At 46.5% G+C, this 27,147-nt stretch overlaps 2 protein-coding genes across 3 annotated transcripts; one reads left to right on the top strand and one right to left on the bottom strand.

The window, feature by feature from the left end:
• Positions 1–3,135: 3,135 nt before the first annotated feature.
• On the top strand, positions 3,136–19,706 carry mtus1a (microtubule associated tumor suppressor 1a). 2 transcript variants are annotated; one of them, XM_084469212.1, is made up of 10 exons: positions 3,136–3,295; positions 6,785–7,020; positions 11,135–11,201; positions 13,997–14,211; positions 15,174–15,279; positions 15,457–15,530; positions 15,668–15,763; positions 16,594–16,710; positions 17,051–17,148; positions 18,376–19,706. In XM_084469212.1, exons 1-10 carry the CDS (start codon positions 3,175–3,177, stop codon positions 18,596–18,598), a joined length of 1,353 nt encoding a protein of 450 aa, XP_084325338.1. In that variant the 5' UTR covers positions 3,136–3,174; the 3' UTR covers positions 18,599–19,706. The 2 variants fall into 2 exon arrangements, with proteins under 2 accessions (XP_084325338.1, XP_084325339.1); XM_084469213.1 differs by lacking the exons at positions 3,136–3,295; positions 6,785–7,020 and adding an exon at positions 10,339–10,561.
• A 545-nt stretch (positions 19,707–20,251) lies between these two features.
• pdgfrl (platelet-derived growth factor receptor-like) lies at positions 20,252–26,279 on the bottom strand. The gene is made up of 6 exons (XM_084469820.1): positions 25,964–26,279; positions 24,115–24,394; positions 23,766–23,917; positions 23,155–23,448; positions 21,351–21,487; positions 20,252–20,517 (listed from the first exon to the last, which is right to left on the bottom strand). The coding sequence occupies exons 1-6, from the start codon at positions 26,016–26,018 to the stop codon at positions 20,329–20,331; spliced, it is 1,107 nt and encodes a 368-aa protein (XP_084325946.1). The 5' UTR covers positions 26,019–26,279; the 3' UTR covers positions 20,252–20,328.
• Positions 26,280–27,147: the final 868 nt, after the last annotated feature.

Below are 27,147 nucleotides of genomic sequence, written 5' to 3'. Positions count from 1 at the left end.
ACTGCTCCATATATTTCAACGCAAGCAATGCTTGTATTGCAAAAGTGGAATGCATTATAGGCTGATCATATAAATGACCTTCAGTACCATCAGTATTGGTAGCAAATGTATGTTGAATTCACACATGCTGTTTGATTCCAGGAGCTGCTTCAATTGTTTTTATTGTTGGTCTGCTTGGGTAGCTGAGGGAGGATTCAGACATGGTCATCACTTTTTTTATTTAATTATTCCTTTGCTGAGATTGTGGCTGACATGAGCACAATAGAGTGATAGTGTTTCCCTGACTGGTGCTCTCCTGAGTGGTACACTACTATAAAGGGAAGGAGCTGTATGAGACATACTCAACAGCATGCAGCCCTCTGATTGGCTGGCAGCTTCTGTACAGACTGGGGTCCCCCCATGTGTGGTTGTCCGGGAAACCAGTGCTTTTCCACTCCAGTTACCTCAAAGCACTGCCTGGAGGGCAAAGACTACATATACAGCACTGAGATCCACTCAAAGAGCATGCTCTTTTGCCAGGCTTTGTTTTTTCATATCTTGAACCTCCAATGGCTGGTTACACTGGTCTCCGTAGCTGCACGTGGACAGAATTTCCGGTGGACATTTTGACCAATTCTTCTTTGATTTCCCGAAGCACTGTCGGCTCTAACTGTGATCTCACTCTGTTGACGTGTCTGCTCATTGGATCTTATCGCTTCGGTATCGTCCCTTTGTTGGCCGTGTTCAATAGCAAAGATGGAAACCGTCTGTGGAGAAGTAAGCATCGCTGGAATTTGAATATGAATGCATGGGGTCAACTCTTTGTTTCCAAAACCTTGAACAACCTTGACTTTTTATAAACCTTATGCCACCTAATGCCCCGTATTGTTTTAAAAGTTTACAACGTGAAAATCAATTCCTTTTAGTGTTTCAGTTTATTTTTTCCTTTTTTTGTTAAAAATGTTTGAATCCACGCTAAATTGAAATCCAAAATCTCCATTTGATGAGAAACGGCTAGTAAGAATGCTTCATGGAATCATGCGACCCCATCTCTCCTGTGAGGTAACTGGCAGTAATTAACCAGTGTCTTCCCTCCATCTGTTGACCTGTTTCTGCAGTTGCTCCGCTGAGATCCAGCTCATTCAGAACGGTTGTGCTGAAAACTAGACTGCTTGCGAAGCCACCAGGGGACCCTGCACCAAGTAAGATGACCAACAATCTGAATCTATCCCAGCCCTGTTGGTTTGGCATGGTTCATATTTGTGTTGCTCGGTATTGTTTCAAATGAGATCCTTTCTGATGAGATCATTCTCACAATGTGATGTCTTGCTCCATTTAGTAATAGTAAGAGAGTAAATTGGATGCCTATTTGTGTAGTCCTGTTTAATCTTGATTCAATGACCCTGTGCTTTTATCAACTTTTAACCTTTTTTACTACAGTTTATCTTGATCAACGTCTTTCACGTTGTCTCTCTATTTATGAACCCTGTTTCAGTTCAATACTTCCCTTCAGACCCAAACACAGACACTCCACAGCGTGTCATCTGTAATGTGTTATAACGCGTCTCAAGCAGTCAACCCTCATCTCTTGTGTGGATTTTCTGTTTTTTAAAGCTTTGGCCACATCATGCAAGAGTGTATCCTCCAGCAAGCCTGGGTCCGCCCGCTCCCTGGCCAGTCCTCTGAGACGCACTGTCTCCTCCAGAATTGCTCAGCTGGCCTCAAGTTTACCTGGTGAGTAGTTGGACTTTCTTCTCAGTTCCGTATGTATTGATTTCTCACAAGGCTTGGCATGCTAGTAGTTGTCTTTTTATGTTCTCTCATGTTTACTTTGTCAATGAAAACAAGACCTGCGTTGACCTGTCTTGGCTCTATCTATAAGCATGCGGTGCTTCTCAGCCAGATAAACATTGTGATGCTTTGCTGAATTGGTTTAGTTTGCAGATCCTGAGGGTGGATTTTTTTTATCAAGGAGTCCCTTGATGGGAACCAGATCTAATCTTTTTCTTTGCTTATTTGACCATTTATGCTTTTTGTTTAGTGAGCTGATTGTTGGCTTGTGATATTTCCAGAATACAAATGCCATATAAATTTTGGGTCGGCAATGAACTACTCTTAGAATTATGTCTCTCATCATAATGAATTTGTTTTATCTGTAAAAGATGTGCGTATCTTAACTTGCATCCTCCATGATGTAATACAAATTTGTTGTTTTCCCAAGCAACTAACCGAAAACCCTGGCCCACTAAAATCTGTCAATGAACGAATCAATCACCGCAAATCCAAAGTTGTGTGATCTTTGAGTGCATGGTGGGTCCAAACAAGAGGCGATGACATTGCCGCTGCGCAGCATACTACATCAGCTCATCTGTCTCCACGTTGCTGGGAGGAATTCATCATCTCCGGCTCTTTACTCTTCCACTCTGCTGGTGATGAGAAAACACACCAATCAGAGCTGCATAAGGCAGGCCTCTGCAGCTCTCATTGGCTCTGGCACATGCTGTTGACTCCTCCAATCCCCCCCCCCCTTCCCCCCCCTTGCATGTTTTCCCAATGTCATACCCAACCCCCCCTCCTGCTGCCGCTCTACTCCTGTGCTGCCAGCATCCAGGCTCTAGTGCAGCACCGCCATCGCTGGCTTCGCGAGGCGCTGTTTGGTGTTGCCACGGGAGCCACACGTGCCTGACTGAAGCCTGGCTTCATCGAGACGATTAGGGGAGGGTTCTAGTGCTTCGCTCTCGTCTCATCTGCCGAGGGCTGTTGCCATTGGCAATACTGCCAAGCCTGCAATCCACTCAACTCTTCATCTGCCAAGGCACCCAGCTGGGCATGGACTGTTTGTTGGGTGGGAAAGATGCCATTCTGAACTGAAGGAATATACTTTTTTTTTTTTTTTTTTATCTCCCTCTCTCTTTCTCTCTACTACAATTTGATGTTTTTACTCTCCATCGCTTTCACTCTCACTCGCTCACTCCCTCTCCTGCTCGCTCTCTCTCGCACCCTCTCTCTTAGTCCGCCTCAGTTCTGTCACCTGAGGCGAAGGACATCGGAGCACACTGCTATGTGGTCGGCAGCCCGCGTTAGCGCTCTACATCTGAATACAGGCGTCCATCTTTGACCCCGATTTTCTTTTTGGATTAACTCTTTTTTTTTTTTTCTTTTTTTTTCCCAAGCCGGTCTTGCAATTCTTGAGAAATGTTATGGACTCCCAAACTCTCGCTGTCACACATCCACGTGCGTTTGACCGCCAAAGGTCTGCTCCGGAACCTCCAGCTGCTGTCAGGATGCCGGAGGACCGCGGTGGTCATCCAGACAGGTCCGTAGTGGTGTGCTCCACCAGATCTAGAGCAGCACTAGAGCTGTGGTCCGCTGTCTGCCCATAGGGTCGGTTTATCTGCACATTCTGCCGCTTCGCTGCTCATGTAAATCCAGCTGGTGTTTGCCCCGCACAGAGCCGTCTCATTAGTGGTGTGTGAAATCTATTTTTAGTATGGCTGTTTATTACTCTGCCAGGCAGTACAGGTTCATCTTTCACACGTTAACCAGTCTTGGATATCAAGGTACTAGAGGTAAAAAAGGATTGCCAATAATATATATATTTTTAAGCACAATATCATAGTTCATTTATTGTTGTAACGGACATTTGCATTGATTAATACCTTTTTTTTTTAAATCATATTTTCCTCTTGAACGGTACTCTGTCCGGGTGCCTGATGTGAGCTATTTTAGTCTTCAGTCACTAAGGTCAGGCATGGGAAACTTGTTGTTGATTGTTGACTGTAGGGTGGCAATTAATTCTGATGGTAGCCCCATTTTTAACTCTTTTCCCTTGCCAAATATGGCAGTGTTTTTACTCACTAGTGTAATCCAGTAAATATAGGTCAAAGCTTCTTCACAACTGTGGTTAAAATGATTTTTGTATGTTTTATTACAGTTTTTCTTTTGAATAGGAATTTATATCCTATAATAAATACAAAGACCACAAAGGGATCCCCAAATGAGATCACAATGAAACATGAAAGGCGCCCGTCGTTTGCAGAAATAAGACAATTTCAATGTCATAACGTCCTTTTTTAATATAATTATCTTGCATTTGTTATCCCTAGCCTATCTGCTTTTTGACAAAATGTCTGTGTGGTGTTTGGCTACATTGAGGACTGCACTTGGTGAAACAAAGGCAGGCTTCACAACAAGTGTCTGATTGTGATTCCTGTCGACAGCTATCATGCATGGTGCCATTGAGTGACGTCTCCCAGAATAATAAATAAACAAACGGCGGAATCTAGTACTCACTGGATAAAGTATAGATTGTTCAATGCTTAATTTTTGGATCATTAGGGAGATGAGGTTTGACATTTATAATACCGTGCTGGTATTAAATGTATTGTATAGTTTTATAGTTCAAAGTTAAGTTCTCATATTTCTATTTTTAAATGATCGATTTCTCTAGGTATAATAATCATGCAATGATTTTATGGCAAGACATGAACAAAAATGAAGTAATCACTACAAAAGGCATGGAAAACCCAAAAAGACATGGATATTTTTTTTCTGTGTCCCATTGGATTCCATGGCTATTCCTTTGTGTGATGCGATACGTGATGGGAATTCTGGAACTCTATGAAACGAACTAGAGGTTATAACTCACTCCCCTTTTTAAATTAACCATTTTTAAGAAAACTATGAAACATGCTAATTTGTTGCAGTCTTTGGATTTAGTGGTGTCCGGAGAAACGTGTTGGATAAATTGCTCTCACTTCCTTCGTTTCTACAAAAAGGTTGTTCAATACAACCAGATCATTCACAAACATTTCAACAATATATAGTGTGAAAACATGGAACTATGGTGGAAATATAGGTGACAGGATGATTAAAAATAGGGTTTCTTTTTTTAGACTCATTCTGAATTATTTAGCTACAGGAAATGAATATTGCTTTCATGAAAGGAACTGTTGCATAATGTCTAAGGTTAAGAGGAAAGGCAAATCCCCTTAAAATGAACAAAAAATGATGGCTGTTCTTTTGCTGTTAATGTGTTGCAACAATATTACGTAGTCCTCAGAAAGCACTTGTATGTACCACAACAAATTCATGAAGCCATGCAGTTCTGTAGGATGTCCAGCAGATGGCGTCCTGCTACAGATAAACATATTTGCTCGGTCGCAGTTGACCTTGAATGATTTTTAACTGAAGATTATAATGAATGTCATCCCAAAATGGTCAATAATAAATAATTTAGTGAACGATTTAATCGTGACCATATAAATAATAGATATGATTTTGCTATTGTAATTGAAACTAGAAAATTGGCACTTTAGTTGTGTACTTTAGTTTTATTGCGCAAGACCAAAGTTTCCATTGTCTTCTACTTGACTTTTACTTTGTTATCTCGGCCACTGTTCAACTGAGCACTTGCTGATGTTTATCTTAAGGGCTGGGTCTATCTATATATCTCCAAGCCAAAGTAAACTGCATAGCTTTCAAGAAGTAATGACTTGCCCTTGAGGCGTTGCTTGAGACAGATCTTTCCCAGCGTTAATTAGTTAAAGATGAGGTAACACTGCATGCACACACAGGGTTAGCCATGTTTGTTGTTTGTCTGGTTTGTTTTCTCCATGTGGTCGACGAGCCGGTTCCTCTGTTCCCTCCAATGCTTTGGTCAGAATGAACTGTTGTTGTTGTTGTCATACCTTGGCCAGGCCTCTGTCCAGAGAGCTCTCTGCCATTGTTATTAGGTGCCAAGCACAAAGTGTGCGAAGGCAACTTATTGTAATTCTCAATGTTTTTATTATGTTTATTATTATTATTATTCCGCCGCATTTGCATTGCACATTCTACACAGATCGCACACTTTTTACCAAACTTACTAGACGCGTAGAGGTTGACCCAACATTAGCACACAGCAAATATTACACTGATTGGCCCAAAGGTGGCGCTATACCAATTGCCCAAAAATGCAAACTTTGCACAAGCATATCTCGTTGTTATTATTATTATTATTATTATTATTATGTTTATTATTTATCTTCTTTACATTTTTCGAGTAGTATATCCCCTATATCTCTATCTAGAGAGATAGATGGATATCTATAGAAATGGATATCTAATTTCCACCGGTATCTATCGGGATCTCCTTCTCCAACGAGTTCTGCATCGCTAAATCCAGTGTGTAGTGGATCTGGAAGGGAGCCATGCTCACCTCATTAAACATGGTATTTCTGCTCTGTCTATGCTTGCCCTCCCTGTCGCATGATGTAATGCAACTCTCATCCCAATATCTTAGCCACGCCACAAGTGTCCAATATTGATTTACGGTTTAGTTGAGTCTTCCTAGATTTACATATTTTCCCTTTTCTGCAAAGCTGCCCTTTTGTAGAGTGTTTCTCTGTTGGTGTGACTGTGCCTCGTTCATTATGAGGATTGATGTGGCCATTACGCGGGCAATGTTGTATTTATATCGTCGATGTAACTCAAAGCTACTGTGGCATGGCCTTGCTAAAATTAGCAGTCCTCAGTGACCACACCATCCTCAAGACAAGAATACACCAGAAGATGGAGACCTAATCGACTTAACCAGGACGATATTTCAAAGTCTATGCCGCCGGTGACGTCCAGTAGTCTCCTCTTCCGTCTTGACTGAATCACTTGCACAACAGCCACCAAGCCCGTGCATCAGAGCCCAACTCAGCGTGTACGTCTTTGCGTGCGGCCGCTCCGTTGGGCCTCCTCCCAGCCATGGTGGTCATGGACGGTGAGCTGTTGAGGACGGATGTGGTTGCAAATCTGAACGCTTGTTCTTTTACAGCGGAGAAGAGCAAACCCAAGGCCGGCTCTCGCCAGCAGCAGCAGCCCCAGCAGAGGGTGCCCGTCAAGGGCCAGAGCGCGGGAGGTAGAGTCCCCCTGGCGGCGGCGGTGGTGGCGGCGGAGGATGAGCAAAGCAAGAGGAAGGACCACATTCTCCAGAGGCTCGGGGAGCTCCTGGCTGCTGGCAACCGCAAGTTTGAGGCCATCGCAGTCGTTCTGCAGCGGACGCTCGCTGAGGTAGGGGTTATCCATGTGTTGTTGTTTTGTTTTTTTTGTACGAATTGGAAAAGACGTGTGTCCAGCGAGGTTGTTGATTTACAGGGAAATGGATACAGCTATACAGACATCTTGAAGGTTGACTCCAAGAGGCCGTTCCTGTCTGTCCTGTTTGAGCTCCTGTACCGGAGGTTGACATTGTATACCTGTAGTAGAGTCTACATGTAGTAACATTACAGACCTCTCGACTGGTGCACTGACCAGACTTTAAACTTTAGAGTTTAAAGATTCATTCAAACATCAAGTATAGGAAAATCCATTCATATGGAAGAATATACAGCATAAAGTGTTTGCATGAATTCCAAGCTGGCTGTTTGCTTTGGCTTAGTTTGAGGTTGTCACATGTCATAAGCCTCAGGGACAGAATGCCCACTAAGCGATTAATCGTTCCGCATTGCATTGCAAACTGGTTTTGCAAACTCCCTCCCCTAATGATTAAACTCCAATCTCTCCTATGTTGGCATAGCAGAATCAACATTGACTGCTGTTATATCAGAGCAGCAGGTCGACTACCTTTGCCATCTATTCCTGATTTCATGTTTTACTCAATCAATTTTTCCGTCAGGAACACGTATAAGCCTTGGTTAATTACTGCATTAACAATGGTAATTGATCATGTACGGTTATAATCAATTATTTACCAATTATTTCATTGTACTGTCCCTGGAACAAAGTTGAGCAAGATGTCTCTGCACCTGCGTTTCATTAGATCCGTTTCTCCCCAAGTTATTTTCTTGGATATTTGACGTGTACTTGAGTTGGAGATTCAAATAGTTTTGTCGTTAATCAGACAGGTTGCACACCATGAATCATCCTGCCACACAGCACCACCCTGTTTTCTGTTAGGGGGAAGGTCAGGACTAGTCTCCCCCGCAGCACATCCACAGGTGTTCATATACAGCTGGTGTCTGTTCCAACACACCCCAGAGCCATTGGTTTTGGAAACACGTGGGTGTGTTCTTTTAAGAGGGAAAGTTAACGATGAGCTGGCCCTTATTACAGTCAGAGGGTTGTTTTCAAGGAGATGACTGGATCATCCCTGCTCCTGGAAGTTGTGTTGCTGATTTATTTGAGGATTCTCCCCCTTGCAGAGCTGTGTGGTGATGTGCTGTTGTGCATTACGTTAAGGGGGAAAATAATGTTTATCACTTGATGTGATTTTTCTCCAGCGGTTTTCCCTTGTCATTGAAAATGTATGTTTATTTTGTGAGGTACTATTTAGAACCAAAAATGTATATTTGGAAATGTAATCCGCAACTGGGCCCTGCCACTTGCCCCACCTGTATGCTTTCAGATGTACATTACCAGCTGATATCTTTTACACAGCGAGTTGTAATTTGAATTTAGAATTAGAAAAGGGGGTTAAATGTCCGTCATCACATAGGATGCTATAGTGTGGTAGTGTTGCTGAAACGTCCTCCCAGCCTGCTGGAACCAGCCCTCTGTTGTTCTTCTGATTTCTCTTTCCCTTGGACCTTATCAGACAGAGCTGCCAATCAGGCCTGTGACACACACCAGACTCTCAGGGTAGGCGCCACGTGTGGCAGCTCCACTGGGAGATTACGTACAGAGACGCTCATGAACACAACGTTTTATTTACTGTTTCCTCGTTGAAATTGTATGCATTTTATGTAATATTTGAAATGACGGGGACCTATTTTACATACTCATGGTGTGCAGTCATCTTAAGTCCTGACTGGTTTTAGTTATTTGTGTGTGTCTGTGCGTGCGCCCGTCCCTCCCTCCCTCCCTCCCTCCCTCCCTCCCTCCCCTGGCACAACACATTCCCGCCTCCTCCTCCTCTAATCCATTCCCCGTTCTTGAAACGGACGCGTGTTGTCACCAAATGTCCACACGGGGGACGAGCTATGTGCTCCCCGAACCGGAGGGCTTCGACCACAACAGGTCCTCTTCAGCGGGACGCGGCCGCCGCTCGGCCAGACGGCCGCGGCCCTTTTACACGCTGGCGCTGTGCTCCTCTTATATGGCCAGCATCCAGTGGCCACTCGCACACAATACCAAGAATAGGCGTGTGCGGCTTGCCACGGGGGTGTGAGAATGTCCCGGCTGTTGACTTGATATGGTTTGGAGCCACTGCCCAGCTGTGTGTGTGTGTGTGTGTGTGTGTGTGTGTGTGTGTGTGTGTGTGTGTGTGTGTGTGTGTGTGTGTGTGCGTGTGCGTGCGTGCGCTCTGCTTCTCATCACCTGTTTGGACAACGTCTGTCAGCACCACATTTACAATGACCATACTACTCCTCAGTGGTGGAGGAGTTGAAGGGCTTCATTGCTCTGCCTCAATAACAATACACACATTAGTATTCATTGCGTGTGCGTGTTGATATACACCAGGTTTGTTTTTTATCTTGTGCACATTTCTAGATGTGTGTGTGTATCTCTAGAGGAATGCTGTTTGAACTGGGGAATGACGTGCCATTGATGGCAGGGTACTATAAAGAGTCACTGGACACCCCCCGCCGGTCAACATGTGCCCTGGTACCTCAGGGGGCCACAGGCTCTCTTTGCACAGCGCTGGTGATTCCTATACACACACTGCGTTGGGGGGATTGCCTCTCTGGATAATCTAACCCCAATAAAGTAACCAGATAGCGGGTAAAATGAGCCCTGGGCAGGGAGACACGGGAGGTGTAGGGTTACATGTATGATGGAAAAACGTCTCAAGGGTTGGGTAGGATGTATGTGTTTGTGTGTGCTGCTGGTTCAGTAAAAATGGTTCCATCGTGTCTTGGCTCCGCGTAAAGGGTCTTGATTGAATTGCAATAAATACAGTTTTATCTAAATATTATGTCATCTGTCCTGCTCCTAAGACACAGAATCTGAGGTATTTCCTCAGATGGAGACCTTGTGAAGGAAAAACCCACCGGCGGGGGAGATGTGCCGCTATGCTACAGGAGGAGGGAGATGCCATGGTTTAGCGTGCAGTGATTGGGTAGTGGGGGGATGGTACAGATGAACGTGCTCCATTTCACTCCCTGGGGAAGGTCACTGCACGCTGCATGTCCTGCTCCATCACCCTAATGTCAGAAGCCCCCCCCCTCTTAAAAAAAACGTATCCGCTGGGCTCCACTCTGTCCATTACCGCGGCTACCTCCTCTTCTTAAAGAGACGTCAGCTGAGCTCTTACTAGGCGGTCTCGGAGGCAAGCAGCAGCCTGCCCCTTTATTACGCACATTACGGTAGGAGCTCCCTCCACACACACACACACACTCTCTCTCTCTCTCACCACAGCCAATAGAGCGGCTGTACGAGTCGTGCCTCAGATGTAGCCGGAGCCGTCTCAGAGGAGGTGTGTGTTTGTGTGGAGGTGGTGCGTCCACCTGGACTGCTGCTGTGTCCTGGCTTTAGTGGGGCTTCCTCAGCCAGGGCTGGCGGCGGGGGGGGGGGGGGGGGGCACTTCTGGTACCCGGCGACCCAGGACTGAGGCTGGACCATGGGCTGTTCCGGCAGCAGAGCGTGCCTTAATGCTCCCTGCAACGCACAGAGGGTAACTCTCTTGTCTTTTCCATTGTGTGCTGATGCGTTGTCTGAGGCATCGACCTCGACTCTGACGTAGAAAGCCTGTGTTTTGTGGTGGTGGTGTTGTGAATGTTTGATTAGTCATTTGGCTTTCCTGCCAATGCGGCTGATGACTCCAACTCTATGTCTGCGCGGTGTTTACCTCGGTCTGAGGCATGATGCGTGTGTGTGCTGACCGGGAGTTAACCGTAGGACTAGTATTGAACTTAGGGAGGGTGCTGGGGGCCACCCTGTGCGTCAGGCGTGTGTTTCTGCAGCTTCAAGGCTGGCTTCTCTAAATTTCATCATGACTCACGTTTGCGCTGTGGAGGAAAGAAGAGCAACTCAAGGCAGCGACGCCTGTGAAGTCGTTCAGGGTTGTGAGTCATCAATTTGACCCCCAAATAAATTCTTTAAACGCAAACGATTAATCAAATTGAACACCGCCAGCGGTTGTGTAGGTCATCCTATGCCTAATGCATTCTTTGGGACTACAGGTTCATCAAATAATGATTGGTTAAGTGTGTTTGTGACAAAGAATGTGTCTCCCCCCCCCCCCCAGCGAGATGAGGCAGTGAGGAGACGGCAGGAGTTGTCCCAGGAGCTGGTTAACCTGCAAGGAGAGCTGGGTAAGACACACACACACACACACACACACACACACACACACACACACACACACACACACACACACACACACACACACACACACACACACACACACACACACACACACACACACACGGAGAGAGAGAGATACACGCACGCACGCACGTGCGCACACAAACAGACAGAGAGCACTGATGTTGATTTGTGTTCAGTTGGCAGCAAGGGGCTGAAACTATGTGGGTCTGTTGCCAGTCATTTCTTCCTTGTGTTTCAGAAGTCTGTTATGCTTTTGAATTGAATCTACCACTACAAACATATACTGTGATTTACTATCACACTATCATGCATGTAAATGCATGTAAATGCATTTTTTTAGTTTGACGTATTCATCTTCTATTGCCGTTTTCTATCTCGGGTTTGAGATTATTTGGAAAATAATTGTTGTTTACACTAATATTTGGGGGGAATTACATATAATTGCAATAGGGAAACCAGCCATTTAGTTCCACAAAGAAAACCTATCGTCAATTAGTAAAGACGACACCCCTAACCAGGGGAAGGATGGCAGTAGGAACCATAAGCATTCTTTGCCCTATCATTACGTTCTCCCCACTTCCGCCCCCTGGCTCGTCCCCCTTGCTCCGCGTTCGGTGGGCTTGTTTACTGTTCCCTCAAATTAGACCGTTGTCAGCCTCGCCCCCTGGGAGGAGACACTTGACCCCTGACCCCCAGAGAGGAAGAGGGCGAGGGGGTTCTTCTCCCCGATGGCATGACCCCCTGAGCCCTCAAAGACGCTTGGAGGAGACGAGGCACACCATTCTGTCGAGGTGTCTACAGATGTACATCTCTCTGCAGTAACCCCCTCCTCCGGTTACCCCTCTTCCTTCCCACTCCCTCCCTCCCATCGTGCTCCTGAGGCCATAGCCTCGGGACGTACACACGTCTGCCACCCAGACTTTGAACATCCCTGCACTTTCCTCCACTCCCCTGCTAGGAGAGTCTTTGTTGTTCCTGTTTTTACGAGGATGGATTCATTTCGCCCCGCAGCTCCCCCGCTAGTCTTTGTGTTTATTATGGCCTTTTGAGCCGTCGCTACGACAAGCCAGTGTGAGCGTGCTCCATCAGATGAAGTCACATTCACCGCAGCAACTAATTATAGTGTGCTACAACATTATCTGCTTGGGAGCCGGGCCAGCGCTAAGATACACTACCTCTGGTGTTATTCATACTCGCGATATAAATGACAGGCGCACTTGTGCTGGTAATGCATTCTCTAGGCCACATACTAAACCATTCGCGCTCTCTCTCTCAAGTCCAACAGGACTGTATGTTGGGGATTAAAAACCTTTCTAGCAGTTGTGCATTTTTTTTTCTTTCCTCCACAAGTCGACCAAAGGTTTGTTGATGTGTTTAGCTTGGAAAGGCTTCTACCGAAAAATCCCTGTTACACATGTCTGTGGAATGCTGGGCCGTGAAGCAAAGCATTCCAGGTCCTTGATGGATGGTTTGGCCTCCGTGGTGGAGGCAGCTTATGCTGCTGCCGCCCTCTGTGCTCTCAGCTATACGAGAGTCTGACATGCCCGCTGCCTCACAGGTCCTCAGAATGCGGCCCTTTATGTCTTTGAAATGGAGGGGTCGGGGTTAAGTTATTGTTGGAGGCCGGGACTGAGAGGGCGATTAGGGAAAGTTTGCCGACATTGGTCTTTTGCAGAATATCGAGGGTTTCTGAGGTCATTGATAAAACGCAGCACAATCAAACCCTACATCAAACACATGTCGTTTAGCTCGGCTCCGCTCCAGGCTGCGCGTCACAGGTCGACACAAACGGACCCTGTTCCTGTCCACACGGTCCTGCTTCAAAGTGTTAACTCTTATCAAACATTGAAATCACCCGCTACCGCGCAGAGCACGTTCTGTGCACTCTTGTTGTTCCACACGCAGCTGTCCCTCTGATGTCATCACTCTGATGTCATCACCTGGGCCGTGGCAGCTTGTAGAGACCCAGACCAGGAGCAGCTGCGTGCAGTGGCACGGCCCGCCGTCTGTGGAACATGAGGTGCTTTCATGAAGCGTACATACAGAGAGGACATGTGGCGCTTGGTTATTGAATTTCATAACGGTAGGAATCCCTGAGCAGTAGCTGGCTGGTCACAGCTGTAGAGGGCAGCTCACACACAGCCACACAGAAGAGTGTTGTTTGTTTAGATGGAACCTGGAAGAGCAGTATTATCGAACAATCCTGGCAACAGCTGCATCTGGAGTGTTGCATTGGGCGCACGCAAATGTGTCTGGTTGGTTGGTTTTTCTTTGTGGGGGAAAAGAAAGAAAAAAAAAAAAAAGCAAAGGCAATTGGAATCTCTTCCTGACTTTTCTGCTCTTTCACATGATGAACAGTGCCCATAAATCCCGGAGCACATAAACATACACTGACAGATGTTCAAATAGTAGGGATATGTATCACCCACTGAGCTGACTCCTCTGTTGGATTGTTTTCCAGTGGTTGCGGTTGAGTGCGCTTCACACAACACAACCCAACCCATCAGTTCTTTTCCTCTGTTAAAGTGGTCCTGTGTGTGTGGCTCAACTGTGTGACACCATGGCATTCACACCGCCAGGGTTGAGGGTTCCATTCCCCCCCACCCAGATGCAAAGACTGTAGGCGCTCACGGTATTGTAAAGACACTGAGGGGAAGAAACCAAAGTGTCCACCGTACGGCGTCCATTACTATCCTGAGAGAGTGTTAAGTAGACCTGTGTGTGTGTGTGTGTCTTTATGTGTGTGTGTGTGTGTGTGTGTGTGTGTGTGTGTCCCCAGTGTCCTCGGCCACCTCATGCGAGCGGCTGGAGAAGGAGAAGGAGGAGGCGCGGGCCTCCATGGCGGACGCCGTGCGGAGGCTGGAGGAGCAGCACGGCGCGGAGCTGGCCCAGCTGGAGGCCCGGCTGCAGGCCTTCTACCAGGCCGAGTGGGACAAGGTCCACCGCACCTACCAGGAGGAGGCCGACAAGTGCCGCACCCTCATGGAGCAGCAGGTCGGTGTCCCTGTTTCTCTGCCTCTGTCTCTCTCTCTCTCACTGTCTCTCTCTGTCTCTCACTGTCTCTCTGTCTCTGTCTCTCACTGTCTCTCTGTCTCTCACTGTCTCTCTCTCTCTCTCACTGTCTCTGTCTCTCACTGTCTCTCTGTCTCTCTGTCTCTGTCTCTCTGTCTCTTCCTCTTATCACTCTCTCTCTCTTCCTCTTATCACTGTCTCTCTCTCTCTGTTCCTTATCACTGTCTGGTGATGGCTCCCAAAATAACACTCGCACACACACACAGCCTCCACTTAAAGTATCTGAGCCGCCTGAGGACCTGTTAAACTCTGTGAATGGATGATTACTCGGCACCAGGTCATGGCCACCCCTCCCATAAGGTTGCCATTAAGTTATGTGTTTTTATTTTCCTTGGTCACGTCAAAGTGTGGATGTCGGTTTGAGTTGACCGTTCTAGAGCACTTGGAATGACGTTCTTCTTCTAGCATACGTTTCGCTTTTGGTGCAAAAGTAATCTTGTGACTAATTAGTTTTAAAGTTTCGCTTTTGGATAATACTTTTCCGGTAAGCGAGACAGTGTTTCTTGTGTTATGCTGACTGTCGGGTTCTGCAGTCGAGGTCGCAATGCTCTGCTAATCCCAAACAGTGGGACTGTCTGCTGCCATAGTGATTAATTGATCCCTGAGCAAAGTATTTTGAGAAATTCTGTCGAGAGCGGTCTACGTCTGAAACCAGCTGCATCCCAGAGGCCCTCTTTTGACACAACCTTGTGACTGAGGAACCTGCCGAGTCTTGACGCTCGGTGATGCATTTTAGAAACTTCTTGGCTCCCTGTAACATTTGCCTGAATTTCCTGCAACCTCATTCCATGTGGCGAGAATGGAAAACAGCCTCATTCTGACTGGTATTGATCTCTAGGTTCTAGCTGATTTTTAACGAAAATATGCTCTTTTTAATTTTAAAGATTGGGGACTTGAACACAACCCATGAGGCGACTAAGTTGGACCTCAAGGCAGCCCACTTTGAACATGTGCAGGACGTGAAACGACAATATGAAGATTCTCTAGAAGGTGAGCGATGGATACCCTGCTTTAAACCGTTGAAGTTCCAGACATTCATTTGCTATTGTAAATTGTTAATAGCTTTACTTTTCATATGCATGAAAACTAAACGCTCAAATGTCAAATACTCCTAGAAGCCTCAAAGTGTTGATCTTTTCTGCTCCAATACCCTCCTTTTCCTCTTAGAGCTCAGGAAAATTCAGAGTGAGGAGCAGCAGTCTCTGCAGAAGACCCTGAAAGAGGCGGAAACCACTTTATCTGTACGTTTATTTTTTGCATTGTTCTGGAAGAGTTATGCCGTTTTGAACATCTTGATGTATAATTTGTATCATACGAGATTATCAATGTGTTGACTCAAATGTGGAGTGTTTTCCATCCTCCTCCTCCTCCTCCACAGGGACAGATCCAGGAGCTGACGGAGGAGAACAACACCCTCGTAGAGAAGCTCAAAGCCGAGGAGGAGCGGAGGAAACAGCTGGCGGGGAAAAGCCAGGTGCCTGAGGACTCTGTGGCGTTGTGCATTCAGATGAACGGTTGTCTGCGCATTAGGATTGCAGTACACGAGAATACTATCAGCTTGCTGTATGGCTAATCAACGTTGAGCCAGAAAGATTCTAGGCCTGTTATATGTCATTTTCTAAAGCTGACAACCAAACCCTCCTTCAAATGGTTTACACACATCTGTTTTAAGTATTTGGTGAGGAGACAAGACCGCTCAGCCGTGTAGGCGATACGCCTTGTAGTGTCCCGGGTTTAATTCCCTGGGGTCCTATGCTGTCATTCATGCAGATCCTCGACCCAAAAAGATGTGTCTTTATTACAATGTTTGTCTTCTTAAGGGAACACTGTAGCGTAACTCTCCTATCCTCCACATTGAGGTCCATTTTCAGTGAGTGCTGTGTGAGCCCACACTGCTGTCACTTGTAATCAGTTTAGAGTGGCTGTGCGGCTCTCCCTGCGTCTTCTCAGGCACACTAGCGTGATTAACTACCTCAAATTACCCTGTCAGTCCACATCAGCTGGAGACAGACCGCAGTTAGCATGGTTGGCCCTCGATAATTAGAAACAGAACCGTTTAATTGGAAAGATTCGAGATATTTATGAATTTGTTTTACCTCTGACGTTGTTTGTGACTATTGAACGGTGAGTCTATCATGAGGCTGAGCTCCATTGCCTCCATCGGCTGAACCCATCCAGTGGTTGACAGTAGTGTGGCGCCCCCTGGTGTGCGGGCTGCAGATGCGATTGCTCTGGGACATTTTCAAAGGGTGAGGGGGAAAACAGTAGGTGGGCCTATGGTGACGGAGAGCTGTATCCCTCCAGAAGGACTCCCACACACTGTATCTGGAGCAGGAGCTGGAGAGCCTGAAGGTGGTGCTGGACATCAAGAACAAACAGCTCCACCAGCAGGAGAAGAAACTCCTCCAGATGGACACAGTGGTGAGACACAGGAGCGTCCCAGCACCGCATTCATCCAGGGGGACATGGTTACTGTCACAAATTGTCTGGTTATGATGGTAAAATAATAATGAAAAATAGTTACTAGAAATAAAATTTAATATAGACCGACTATGCATATATACACACACTGTATAAAAAAAAATACAAATTGCACGTGGTACGGGAGGAAATGTACGATGGGCATGGAAAAATGTGCAAGTCTAGGTTAAAGTGAGGCGCTCTGCTGACCGCCCATGTAACACAAGTACAGGCAGGGATTAGACTGAGGGTTTATGTGGTGGTTTATATGTGTAGTCAGCGGTGCTGTGTGTTTTCCTAGGTGGACAAGAGTGTGAAGCTGGACGAAAGCCTTATTAAGGTCCAGCAGGAGAATGAAGACCTCAAAGCCCGGATGGACAGACACGCCGCTCTGTCAAGGTAAAGCCAACGAGTCACTGTTCACACTTTAGTATTAAGTATATAGTATTAATCTAGCCTGGTTCCGCCCGCCTCCGTACTTCTGCTCAATTTTCATTTCCCTTCAGTACTTCGGTCTGGGAGTAGTGTATGTTCGAACGATTTCTTTTCCCTCAAGTTTGTCCCTCCAATCAGCGAACAGGAGGCGCGGCCTGAGAACAGTGATGTACAGGTCGTGCGCGAGTTTCAGTTGTAGTCAAACGAATACCAGGAAGCAGCAGGAAGAAATACGTCACGACCAAACGTTAGCGATTGGTTAAGGCAGATCCGGAGTGGCACTGGGTAGAGCCAATAGGTTTTAAACTTCAACAGCACCCACCTTCAAGTGAGCAATCGTTTGTCTCTATAGCAGTTCTAGACCATCGTTATGAATGAAATGAGTACGAAGGTCTAGTTAGGACTAGGCTAGTATTAATCAACACTTGCTTGGCAATGTCGGTGACCTCTTGGTGTGCCGATACCTCTGAAGCAGGGGCACACTAACGATGCTGTGGAAGCCTACAGGGTTTCTAAATAGGATTCTGTGGTCTTGATACCTTTTAGGCTCAAACATATGATGGATACTTTTGAGCCATCGGTTACTAGTCACTCCTAGTTCATTATTTAGCCGGCGCTTTTGTCCAACGTGCCTTTTGTGAGAGGGAATACAGACGCAGGTCATGAAGGAGCCAATATGGGGTCAGGTATCGTGCTCAGGGATGCCTGACAGGTACACTGTGGACATTTGGGATCGGAGATCAGACCCACAACCACCTAGACCGGGTAGCCCCGCCCATTCTGCCGGCAATTTTGAGTTGGCCCTGCAGAAGGGTCTGAAGAAGAGCAATACATTTCTTTCTAGTTTCGAAACGTTTTTGCGGGAGCCAATCACCATGCTGGCTTTTCCCCCCTGGCGTGCTATTGGCTGGTTTAACACACTGACGACAGGGAAGCGACGGCAAGTGGCCAATTGCGTACACAGTCAATTTAACTCCCGCCCGTTGATCACGCCTCTTGTGCTGAGGAAAATGACAGCAGCCTCCCCAGACCAACGTTAAATCTACGACTGAGCTTGGTCTGGCAACAGCCAGGCTGACAACCACCCTCACCACTCCCCTCTCAGCCCTCAGCCGACACCACGGCCCTGCCCCATGTCTGTGTTTCTCCTCCTGACCCGTGGCTCTGCCTCTGTCCGTCCCCCCCCTGCAGACAGCTGTCCACAGAGCAGGCCGTGCTGCACCAGTCCCTGAAGAAGGAGTCCAAGGTGAACAAGCGTCTCTCCATGGAGAACGAGGAGCTGCTGTGGAAGCTCCACAATGGGGAGCTGGGCAGCCCCCGCCGGCTGTCCCCCTCCTCCCCCTCCCACGCCAACAGCTTCCAGTCCCCCCGCAGCTCCGCCCTCTTCTCCAGCCCGCCCCTCTCGCCCAGATAGCCGTGCTGGGTCGGTGGTACTCCCTCCACCACCACACCCTCCCACCCTCTCTCCCTCCCTCTCTCCCCCCTTCTCTTTCTCCCTGAGCTTCCAGGAGCCCGGCGGGCTCTCTGAGCTGCCTGCAGTGTTCTGGAACCATGAGCCATACGAGTTTGAATTGTTTAACGATCGGACAACGCCCCACCCATCGCCGCCCCCCCCCCCCCCCCCCCCCCCCCCAGTGATGCGACGGACCGCTCGGACACTTCCCTGTACGGATGGATTTTTTGCCGTTTTTTTGGACAGACGTTGTACAGAAATGAACGCTATTGCACAGGAGCACTTGACTGAGCAGGGCCCACGTCGTTCTGTGCCTTTCTTGACCCCTCGTTTTTACATGAGTCAGTAAGAGGAAATCTCAGGACTTAAATGTCACGCTACACTATTTTTGTTACTCTTTTGTTTGTTTTGTAAAAGTGGGTTTGTCTTCTCTGCAACATGTTCACACCAATATGCAGACAGACGGGCAGACGGACGGAGAAAAATGTTTTCACTTTTTGCTCTCTGTAAACCAAAGGCAGGGAAATCTGCATGGCTGTCAATCCAAATATTAGTGTTGCTTATCAGGACCTGGACATATTTGTTCAAATCCATACATCTGTGTAGTCTTTAAATGTCATTCAAATAGTTTTGATTCCCTTCATGATAATAACCATGTCCACTGCCAGAGAGCACACAGAATACTGGGCAGGTCTCCTCCTGAACCGTCGCCAGTCATCTCAACGGTTCACTTGGTCTCAACAGGAGGGTCTGGAGCTCAGTGGTGTGGAAACGGAAACAAGTGGCTTAATTCATCTTGACGGGTATTTTATTTGTTGTTGGGTAAAGGGACCAATCCAAGATTGTGTTTGTGCATGTGTTGTGTCACAGATCGCCCTGCTGTACCCTTTCTGCTGCAGCTTTTGAAACGTGTCTTCACAAAGAGTTTACGAGGAGAAAATGTGTGCTTTAGTGTTTTTCAGGGCCCGGGGTCTTGTACCGGGTCATGAAAGGACGACCCGTGTGGACACTTGGAGTTGTAAGTGTGTTGACACTATTTAAAAATATGCAAATAAAGTAATGTATCTTATGTTTGGCTTTGGATTCTGCTCTGGCTTGTTCTCAAGAAGCTGCACACTTCTGCATTTGATGAGTCCTAGATAAAGTAAGTTGAGTTGTATCTGTACAGCAACATTTCATGACTACAGAAGTGCAAGGGATTCACTTAACCGTGAAGAGGTGGAAAATACAGCAGGTGTCCCCATAAACCAAAATAAGAACTGGGCTCGCAGCAGTTCACATTCCACATACGGACTCCATTAAACCCTGTGTCTGCCAAACTGCTTAGCTTTAAACCCACTTCTCTCTCTCTCTCCTCCCCAAAGCAAACCTCTGGATGTTGTGGCCCTCCTTTATTGTCGCGGTTCTAACTCAAAGCTATGGTTCCCTGGGGTCTTATGTTTGACAAGCTCTTTTATTATTACTTATACATTATGTTAAATCACACTCATTAAGAAAATACTGTGACATATTCCCTTCACCGTGCAAATGAAACACACCGATTGCAGCGTCGAAGGAAGCGCTTTTATTATGTCGATTCAACTATACCTACGGATACAACTTCAAATCTGCGATTCTGACTGGTATATTTTGTGTTTTTAATACAACCGACTATAGTTGCAGCATTCCAGGCAAGCTAGATTCACCCGAGGCTACCCAGAGACTATGTTGGTAGCCACCAACGTCTCGCCATTGAGATTCTTAGCCTTACACGTGTACTTCCCAAAGTCGATGGTCTCCATGTCGGCCACGGTGATGACGCTCTGGGAGACGAGGGTGGTGCGTCCCACGCCCCTGTTCACCAGCCTCTTGGAGCCCTGGACGTCCACCGGGCGCTGGCCCTGCAGAAGACGGTCAACGGAGATCATGACTAGGTTCTTCTGCACCGCACCGTCCATCTATTGTTTACTGTTAGAAGTGCTCTCTCAGGTGATTGAAATAATAACCTATCCCCGGGTGGTCTGCTGGGCTCCCCATCATGATACGTTTCTTTGTTTTTAAAGGTCCCATGACATGCCCCCAGGTGTGAGTGTGATTAGCCGTCACAAGCCGTTTTGAAAATCTGGCTCTTGTGACATCACAAGTGTGCGTGTCCACCTAGATGTGCGCCGGATAGATCAGTCTACCAGCCGTCCCAGTGGACTGTAGCAAACGTTGCTCATCTATCCGTCACACATCTAGGTGGACACGCCCACTTGTGATGTCAGGAGAGACCGATTTTCTGCATATGAATGCTATATTACAGAATGAGATGGTTAGGAAGCTATGGGAGATAGAGGGGAGGACGTGCAGCAAAGGACCACGGGCAGGAATCGAACCCGGGTTGCTGTGATCAGGACTGAGGCTAAATGGTCTGCGCTGTGTCCGGTGAGTCACCGGGGCCCCCCCATCATGATACATTTCAATGTTTGATTGTGGATGTTTAGTGAAAGAAATGTAATGTCCGCAGCACACTGCTTAACCGCCCATATTAATTTAATTTAAAATTCACAGCAACGTTTCAACCCTATTGAGTCTTCTTCAGCCATTTGACTGAAGAAGACTCAATACATTCACTCATTACATTTCTTTCACTCTATATCACTTTATTTGCCCTGCACCTGGCCAGAAGGTGGGATGTGCACACAGCTACTTTTTTGTACTTTTTTTGTACTTTGTGAGTGTGGATGTGTACCTGACCGGGGTAGGACCAGCTGAAGGTCACGTCCACGTCGGGCTCCCCCATCACGGTGCAGGTGATGTTGATGGTTGCGCCTCCTCTCACAAACTCATGAGAGGCCTCGACGTTCACAAACGGAGGTCCGCTAGGGACTGGGAGAACGTTAAGAAACATTATAAAACGGGTGGCTTAAATCAAGCGATCTGATTGGTTCCCAACTGTTGTATATTGAGCGTATACACATAGCTATGACGCCCGTTCAGTTTACAGAGTTCCGTATCACTCCGCGCCTAACTTGAACTGTTGTTTATTTATTTATAAAAGCAATAGCATAGTTCACTGAAGCCTAAAAATATGTTGATTGCTGGAGAGGGTGGAAAGCAATAGGCACACGGTGAGTGAACTCGATAGTAGGCTAAATTGCCGGCGAACCAAGCTAGCGTCTCTAGCCTTCTCTCTGAAGGACGCTACCGTGTGTTGCATAGCAACCGCCGTACACTTTGCCGGCAGCCAGGAGGGACTACTTTTTTGTATTCGTTAAAAAAATGTTTTTCCGACTTTCTCGTTTTTTCAAAATTTAGGGTGTCTATGACTTTCATTTCGCCATACTTACGTAACCGTTTTATAAAAGAAATAGATCACTTCAGTTAGTGAAATGTTCTCATTATACCACAGTTAAGGGGCGTTGTCCACAGCCTGTCGTTATCTATTGCTTAATTATTCTTCCATGCAGGGCGAGGGTTTCCTTAGGAACCAGTAGGGGTTTAAATATTAACCGATTTTTTCTTTTTTACAGTTAACTGGCTAATTGCCATACTAGACCTGCACAGTAAGCACTGAAGTGTGTATAGAACAAGAAACTGTTTCTCTATTCTCAATAAAAGGTAAATGATTATTTTTTTTGTTGATTTATTTGATAGATATTATATTAATAGATATAATAATCTATAAAAATATCGAGTATCAAATCGTATCGAATCGTATCGAATCGTATCGTGGGGAATTCTGAAGTATCGAAAATAATTCAATCGTTGGCTTAAGAAATCGATATTGTATCGAATCGTCATGAAGGCTCCGGTTTACAGCCCTAGTAACCTGTTACACACAACTCTAGTATGAACCGGAGTAGACTCAGGTGTGTGATCCCAACTCGACTGAGTGACCCCTCATTCTAGCACCTGATCTCGGTGCATCGTAGAAGTACACAGCAGGGCCTCGCTCTGCATTCACATCACACCTCCGTCGACGGACGACAGAGGTATGGGGGCTTTTCGACGTGTCCATGTGTTTTCCCGGGTTGTATTACAAAGGCGATTTCATTGGACAGGGTATTTGCGTATTTTTGCATAACGCGATCTGATTGGCCGACGGATCTGTCGCTGCCTGAGAAGTTGAACATTTCTCAACCTTTTGACGCAGGCCGACGGAACGGATGGACCCACAATGCATTTCGAGAGCCAATGACCAACACCTCCCTCACTCCTCCTCTCTCACTCTCTCTCTGTCTCTCTCTCCCTCACTCCTCCACTCTCTCACTCTCTCTCTGTCTCTCCCTCACTCCTCCTCTCTCACTCTGTCTCTCTCTCCCTCACTCCTCCTCTCTCACTCTCTCTGTGTCTCTCCCTCACTCCTCCACTCTCTCACTCTCTCTCTCTCTGTCGCTGTCTGTGTCTCTCTCTCACTCCTCCACTCTCTCATTCTCTCTCACTCTCTCTCCTCCACACTCTCTCTCTCCCCTCACTCCCTCCCTCCTCCCCCCCACCCAAGTCAACGAGCTCCGTCGACGCAGCGCGGGTGTAGTGTGAGCGCGCGGCCTCACCCTCCACGTAGAGCAGCTGGAACTTGGTGGAGATCTGCGGGGTGCCCTTGGCCACGGCCTTGCAGTAGAAGACCCCCTGGTGCTCCGCGCCGGGGCTCTGCAGGACGAACCCCCGGGTGGGGTCGTACTTCACCAGGGTGCCGTTGGCGGGGATCTCCGCCGGTGGGACCTCCGTGTGCAGGGACACCTTGGTCAGGGGGGAGGTGACACGGCAGGGCACCACGGCCGGCCTGTCCGGCCGCAGGTAGACGATCTCGAAGTGGACGGCCGACGGGACGAAGAGGTTGTCCTTGTCTGGTGGGGGGGGGGGGGGGGGGGGGCAAGGGGGGAGGACAGTCTGGTTGATGGATCTTAGGAGGTCGACTTGAGTAGTGGATGAGGTGGAGCTCGCTCTCGCTCTCTCTCTCTCTCTCTCTCTCTCTCTCTCTCTCTCTCTCTCTCTCTCTGTGTAAAGTGCTTTGGGTACCTAGAAAAGCGCTATATAAATGCAATCATTTATTTTTATTGTAGGGTATAAAGTATGTGGATGCGGTGGTCTTTCAATAACTCAAAGGCTAAAAGCAACAGTCTGAGGACCAGAAGCTCGGGTCTCCTGTGGGACAAATGTTTACCGGTGAAATAGATGTACGAAGAAGAGCTTTGGTCGGGGTCTTTGTGGCAATCGGATCCGTCACAGAGTACGACCCAGCAGCTGTAGTCCCCCGTGTCAGCAGCAGAGGGCGATGTCAGAATCAGCTGGCTGTACTTGTCACTCTGCTTGACGCTGGAAGAAGAAAAACAAAACATATGGTATATAACGTATGGTATATAGTAAAAATCAACAATGAATGTATATGGTTTACATATAAATATGTGAGAGACGAAATTGTCTACAACGTGGTGCACCCATTGTTTTCAACCTCTAGATGGCACCAGATCACACCCAGATTTAGTCTCGAGTGTAGTGGCCCTTTTCATCACCTGAGGCGGGAGTCGTTGTATGTGTTCAGGTAGGAGGGATACGACCAGCCGATGTTGGTGCCTTTACACCGCAGTTCGATGTTCTTTCCCGGGTTCAGCGTTGTGGTGCCGGCCAGTCGCAGGAAGCGTCCTTTATCCAGCACCTGCGTCAGCAAGGACTGGCCCCGCCCCCCGGTCTCCTTCTCCTTCTGTTTGGAGATCCGCCCCTTCGCTCTCTTCCCACCTGGTCGGATTTGGTTCCCTGCCGCATCTTTCCTGCGCTTGGCTTGCTGGCAGGATACTGCAGAAGTAGTTTCAAATAAATGCGTATAGCGAGGGGTCTCTGAAGGGACCTCACGATACATACGATATGTGTTGCGTTACCGTAAAGAGCGTGCGATACGGTATTCCGATTTTATTTGTGCGATTATATATTTTGAATGGTTTAACGATGGGGATCGGGTTTTACATGTCCGTTGGTGTCCACCATTTTTTTTTTAAATTAACCTGACCAGACAGAACAGAAAAAAGTACATTTAATAATAATATAGCCTACAGCAAAATGCGAGTATAATCTACTAGCGTCGCCAGAAGGATGCTATCATAAATTTGCTTCCACCAAGATCACGTTTCTGGCCTCATTGTTTTAATGTATTGTTTTAATGTATAAGTATTGTGGAGGCAATGAATCCTGATACTTTCAGCAATCGATTATAGTTCCCTATAGTTGATCATAGTATTTACCATAACTATGCATGGTAAAACACAGTCATTATAAAGGAGTCAGGGGGGAAAAGAGAATGCGTAAGTGGGAAGATGTTAGGAATATTAACTACATCAGATAATAAACATTGTTCAAAGTAACAAAGAGGCACATGTCTTTATATCTTTAAAGCGTATTTAGTATAGCATATATTCCATTCAGTTAACTATAAATGACTACAAATGGTCTGTGTCAATACAGATTGCTGACTGTTCCTTGGCATATCTTCAATGAACAGTCCCAGAACAAAAGACGAAGCGGTTCTGCTTTGACTTTAGGGGAACGATGAAATGTATTGCCATTCTAACACATGTCCTAGTGTGTCCTTCAAACCAGCAGCAGATAACCAAGTGTCCCTTTAAACCAGGCTTGCCTTGCCCATCTGGAAAGCCCGAGGTCTTAGCTCGTGCCTCAGCTGAATCAACAGCAGAACAGGAAGCAGGAATGATGTGCTGTCTGGATCTCTGCCTTCTCCGTCTCCTTTCTCCCTTGTTGCTGACTGAACCATGCTTTTGTGTGAGTGTACTAAACGTGTTATTTGGGCCCCATGAGCACCAGATATGCACCAGTTCATTTGTGTGTGGACCTCTCAGGTGAGGTTGTGGTTGGTATGTTCTATTGTTTTGCAAAGGTCAACGATGGGAAGGTTAATTAGATCAAGCTGATGCACAAAGCAGACGCAACTCATTTCACTTCTTTGGAGGAATTACATCAAAATGATAAAAAACATAACTCTTAGTTCTCTCAAAAACCAAAGGAAAAAAAGGGAATCAAATCCACATTTAAAGTATTATGTCTTTTATTTTCTCTTATGTAATATGACAATGCATTACGGCTGGGACTTCATCCCCCTCAGTTCATCGTTCAGCCACTAGTCATTCTCACGTCACATCACGCCAAGTGAAGCCAAAGGCAATTTTTCCACCTTGTGTGGACAATAAAGTTGTAGCACTTTTCTCTCTTTTCCTTCCTCCCTCCAGAATAGTGGAGATCACATGTCTCCGTCGGAATCAAAAGGGGAAAACGACACTTTTCTTTAAAGAATAAACCAAAAGAAAACTACTAAAGGAGAAGCTGAGGATATGGAAAACTGTGATCAGTACATACCGTGTTGGAGCTCCACCCAGGCCAAGGCCAGGCAGAGGACGAAACCCAGCTTCATGCTGTGCACAGGGGGCTGCAACGGGAGGGCTGGCTGCCCCTAGGGTGGGGCAGGGGTGGAGGAGAGGCCGCGGATACCTGGATGAGACGTCACGGGCAGTTGGAGGGTGGGGGGGGATGGCGGCGATAGGACCGTCTGGTGTTTTTGACAGAACTCTGTTAGACTCCCAGATCCATTCTCCTCTTAGACCGAGAGGAAAGTGGAGAGGAATACTTTGGGTTCCCCCACCCTCTAATAACTCTCTTTCCAGATGTCAAAGGGAGGCAAGTATACTCACACATGCACGCTCTGGCGCCCTCTGCTGGATAAATACGGCGTCGGCAAAATGTCCGTTACTAATGTCTTTGAAACGACTGTTTAGCCTACAGCGGTCAGTTATATCTTCAAATGCAATCATTACGACAAACAATTGTAGTGGTTTATTAAATCAAGACTAGTCTTACTTAAATAAAACAAAAAAAATTGTTTTATTGTATTGTTAACAAATGATAACACATAATTCCATCGTGGACACTCAATCAAACAAAAACTTCAGGTCAAACTGATAATGGTTGTTCAAAATATTATTTCCTCAATGTGGTCTTTCTAACAAATAAAAGATGCAACAAACAAGGAAATCTAACTCATTTGAATCATGGAAAACCAGATAAATATTCCAACATTATGTTAACTAAAGTTTAATAATATATATCCTCAAGACCACAATATATGCCCACAACCAACTCTCCATTCTCAGCATCAATTCATGAGAAATTAATGGTTAAGTCAAATGAATAGGAATTTATCATTTTCCAACAGTTTAAGAACCGAACAATTCAATCCAATCCTCAAAACAACAGGTCCTAATGTGAATATGCACACTACATCTGATTGGTCTCTCTTCAAAGAACGATGAACACCAGACAGCCAATAACTGTACAGTGACACAGCTAATACAAATAACAGATACAAACAGACTAAAAAATACACAAGTCTGTAATACTCTGACAGAGATTAAAAACAGAAGAGAACATCTTTGTTAAGTATAGGAATGTAACATAAAATAATAATCAAAAAAATATCTAAACATTTTAAACGGCTGACTCAACGTAAAACGTACCGATGACCAACAACCAATCAGCTGTCCCAT

The sequence above is a fragment of the Micromesistius poutassou genome (assembly GCF_964030765.1).
Source record: "Micromesistius poutassou genome assembly, chromosome: 6".
In the NCBI taxonomy this organism is placed as follows: Eukaryota; Metazoa; Chordata; class Actinopteri; order Gadiformes; family Gadidae; genus Micromesistius; species Micromesistius poutassou.
This window is presented reverse-complemented; position numbering and strand designations above follow the sequence as displayed.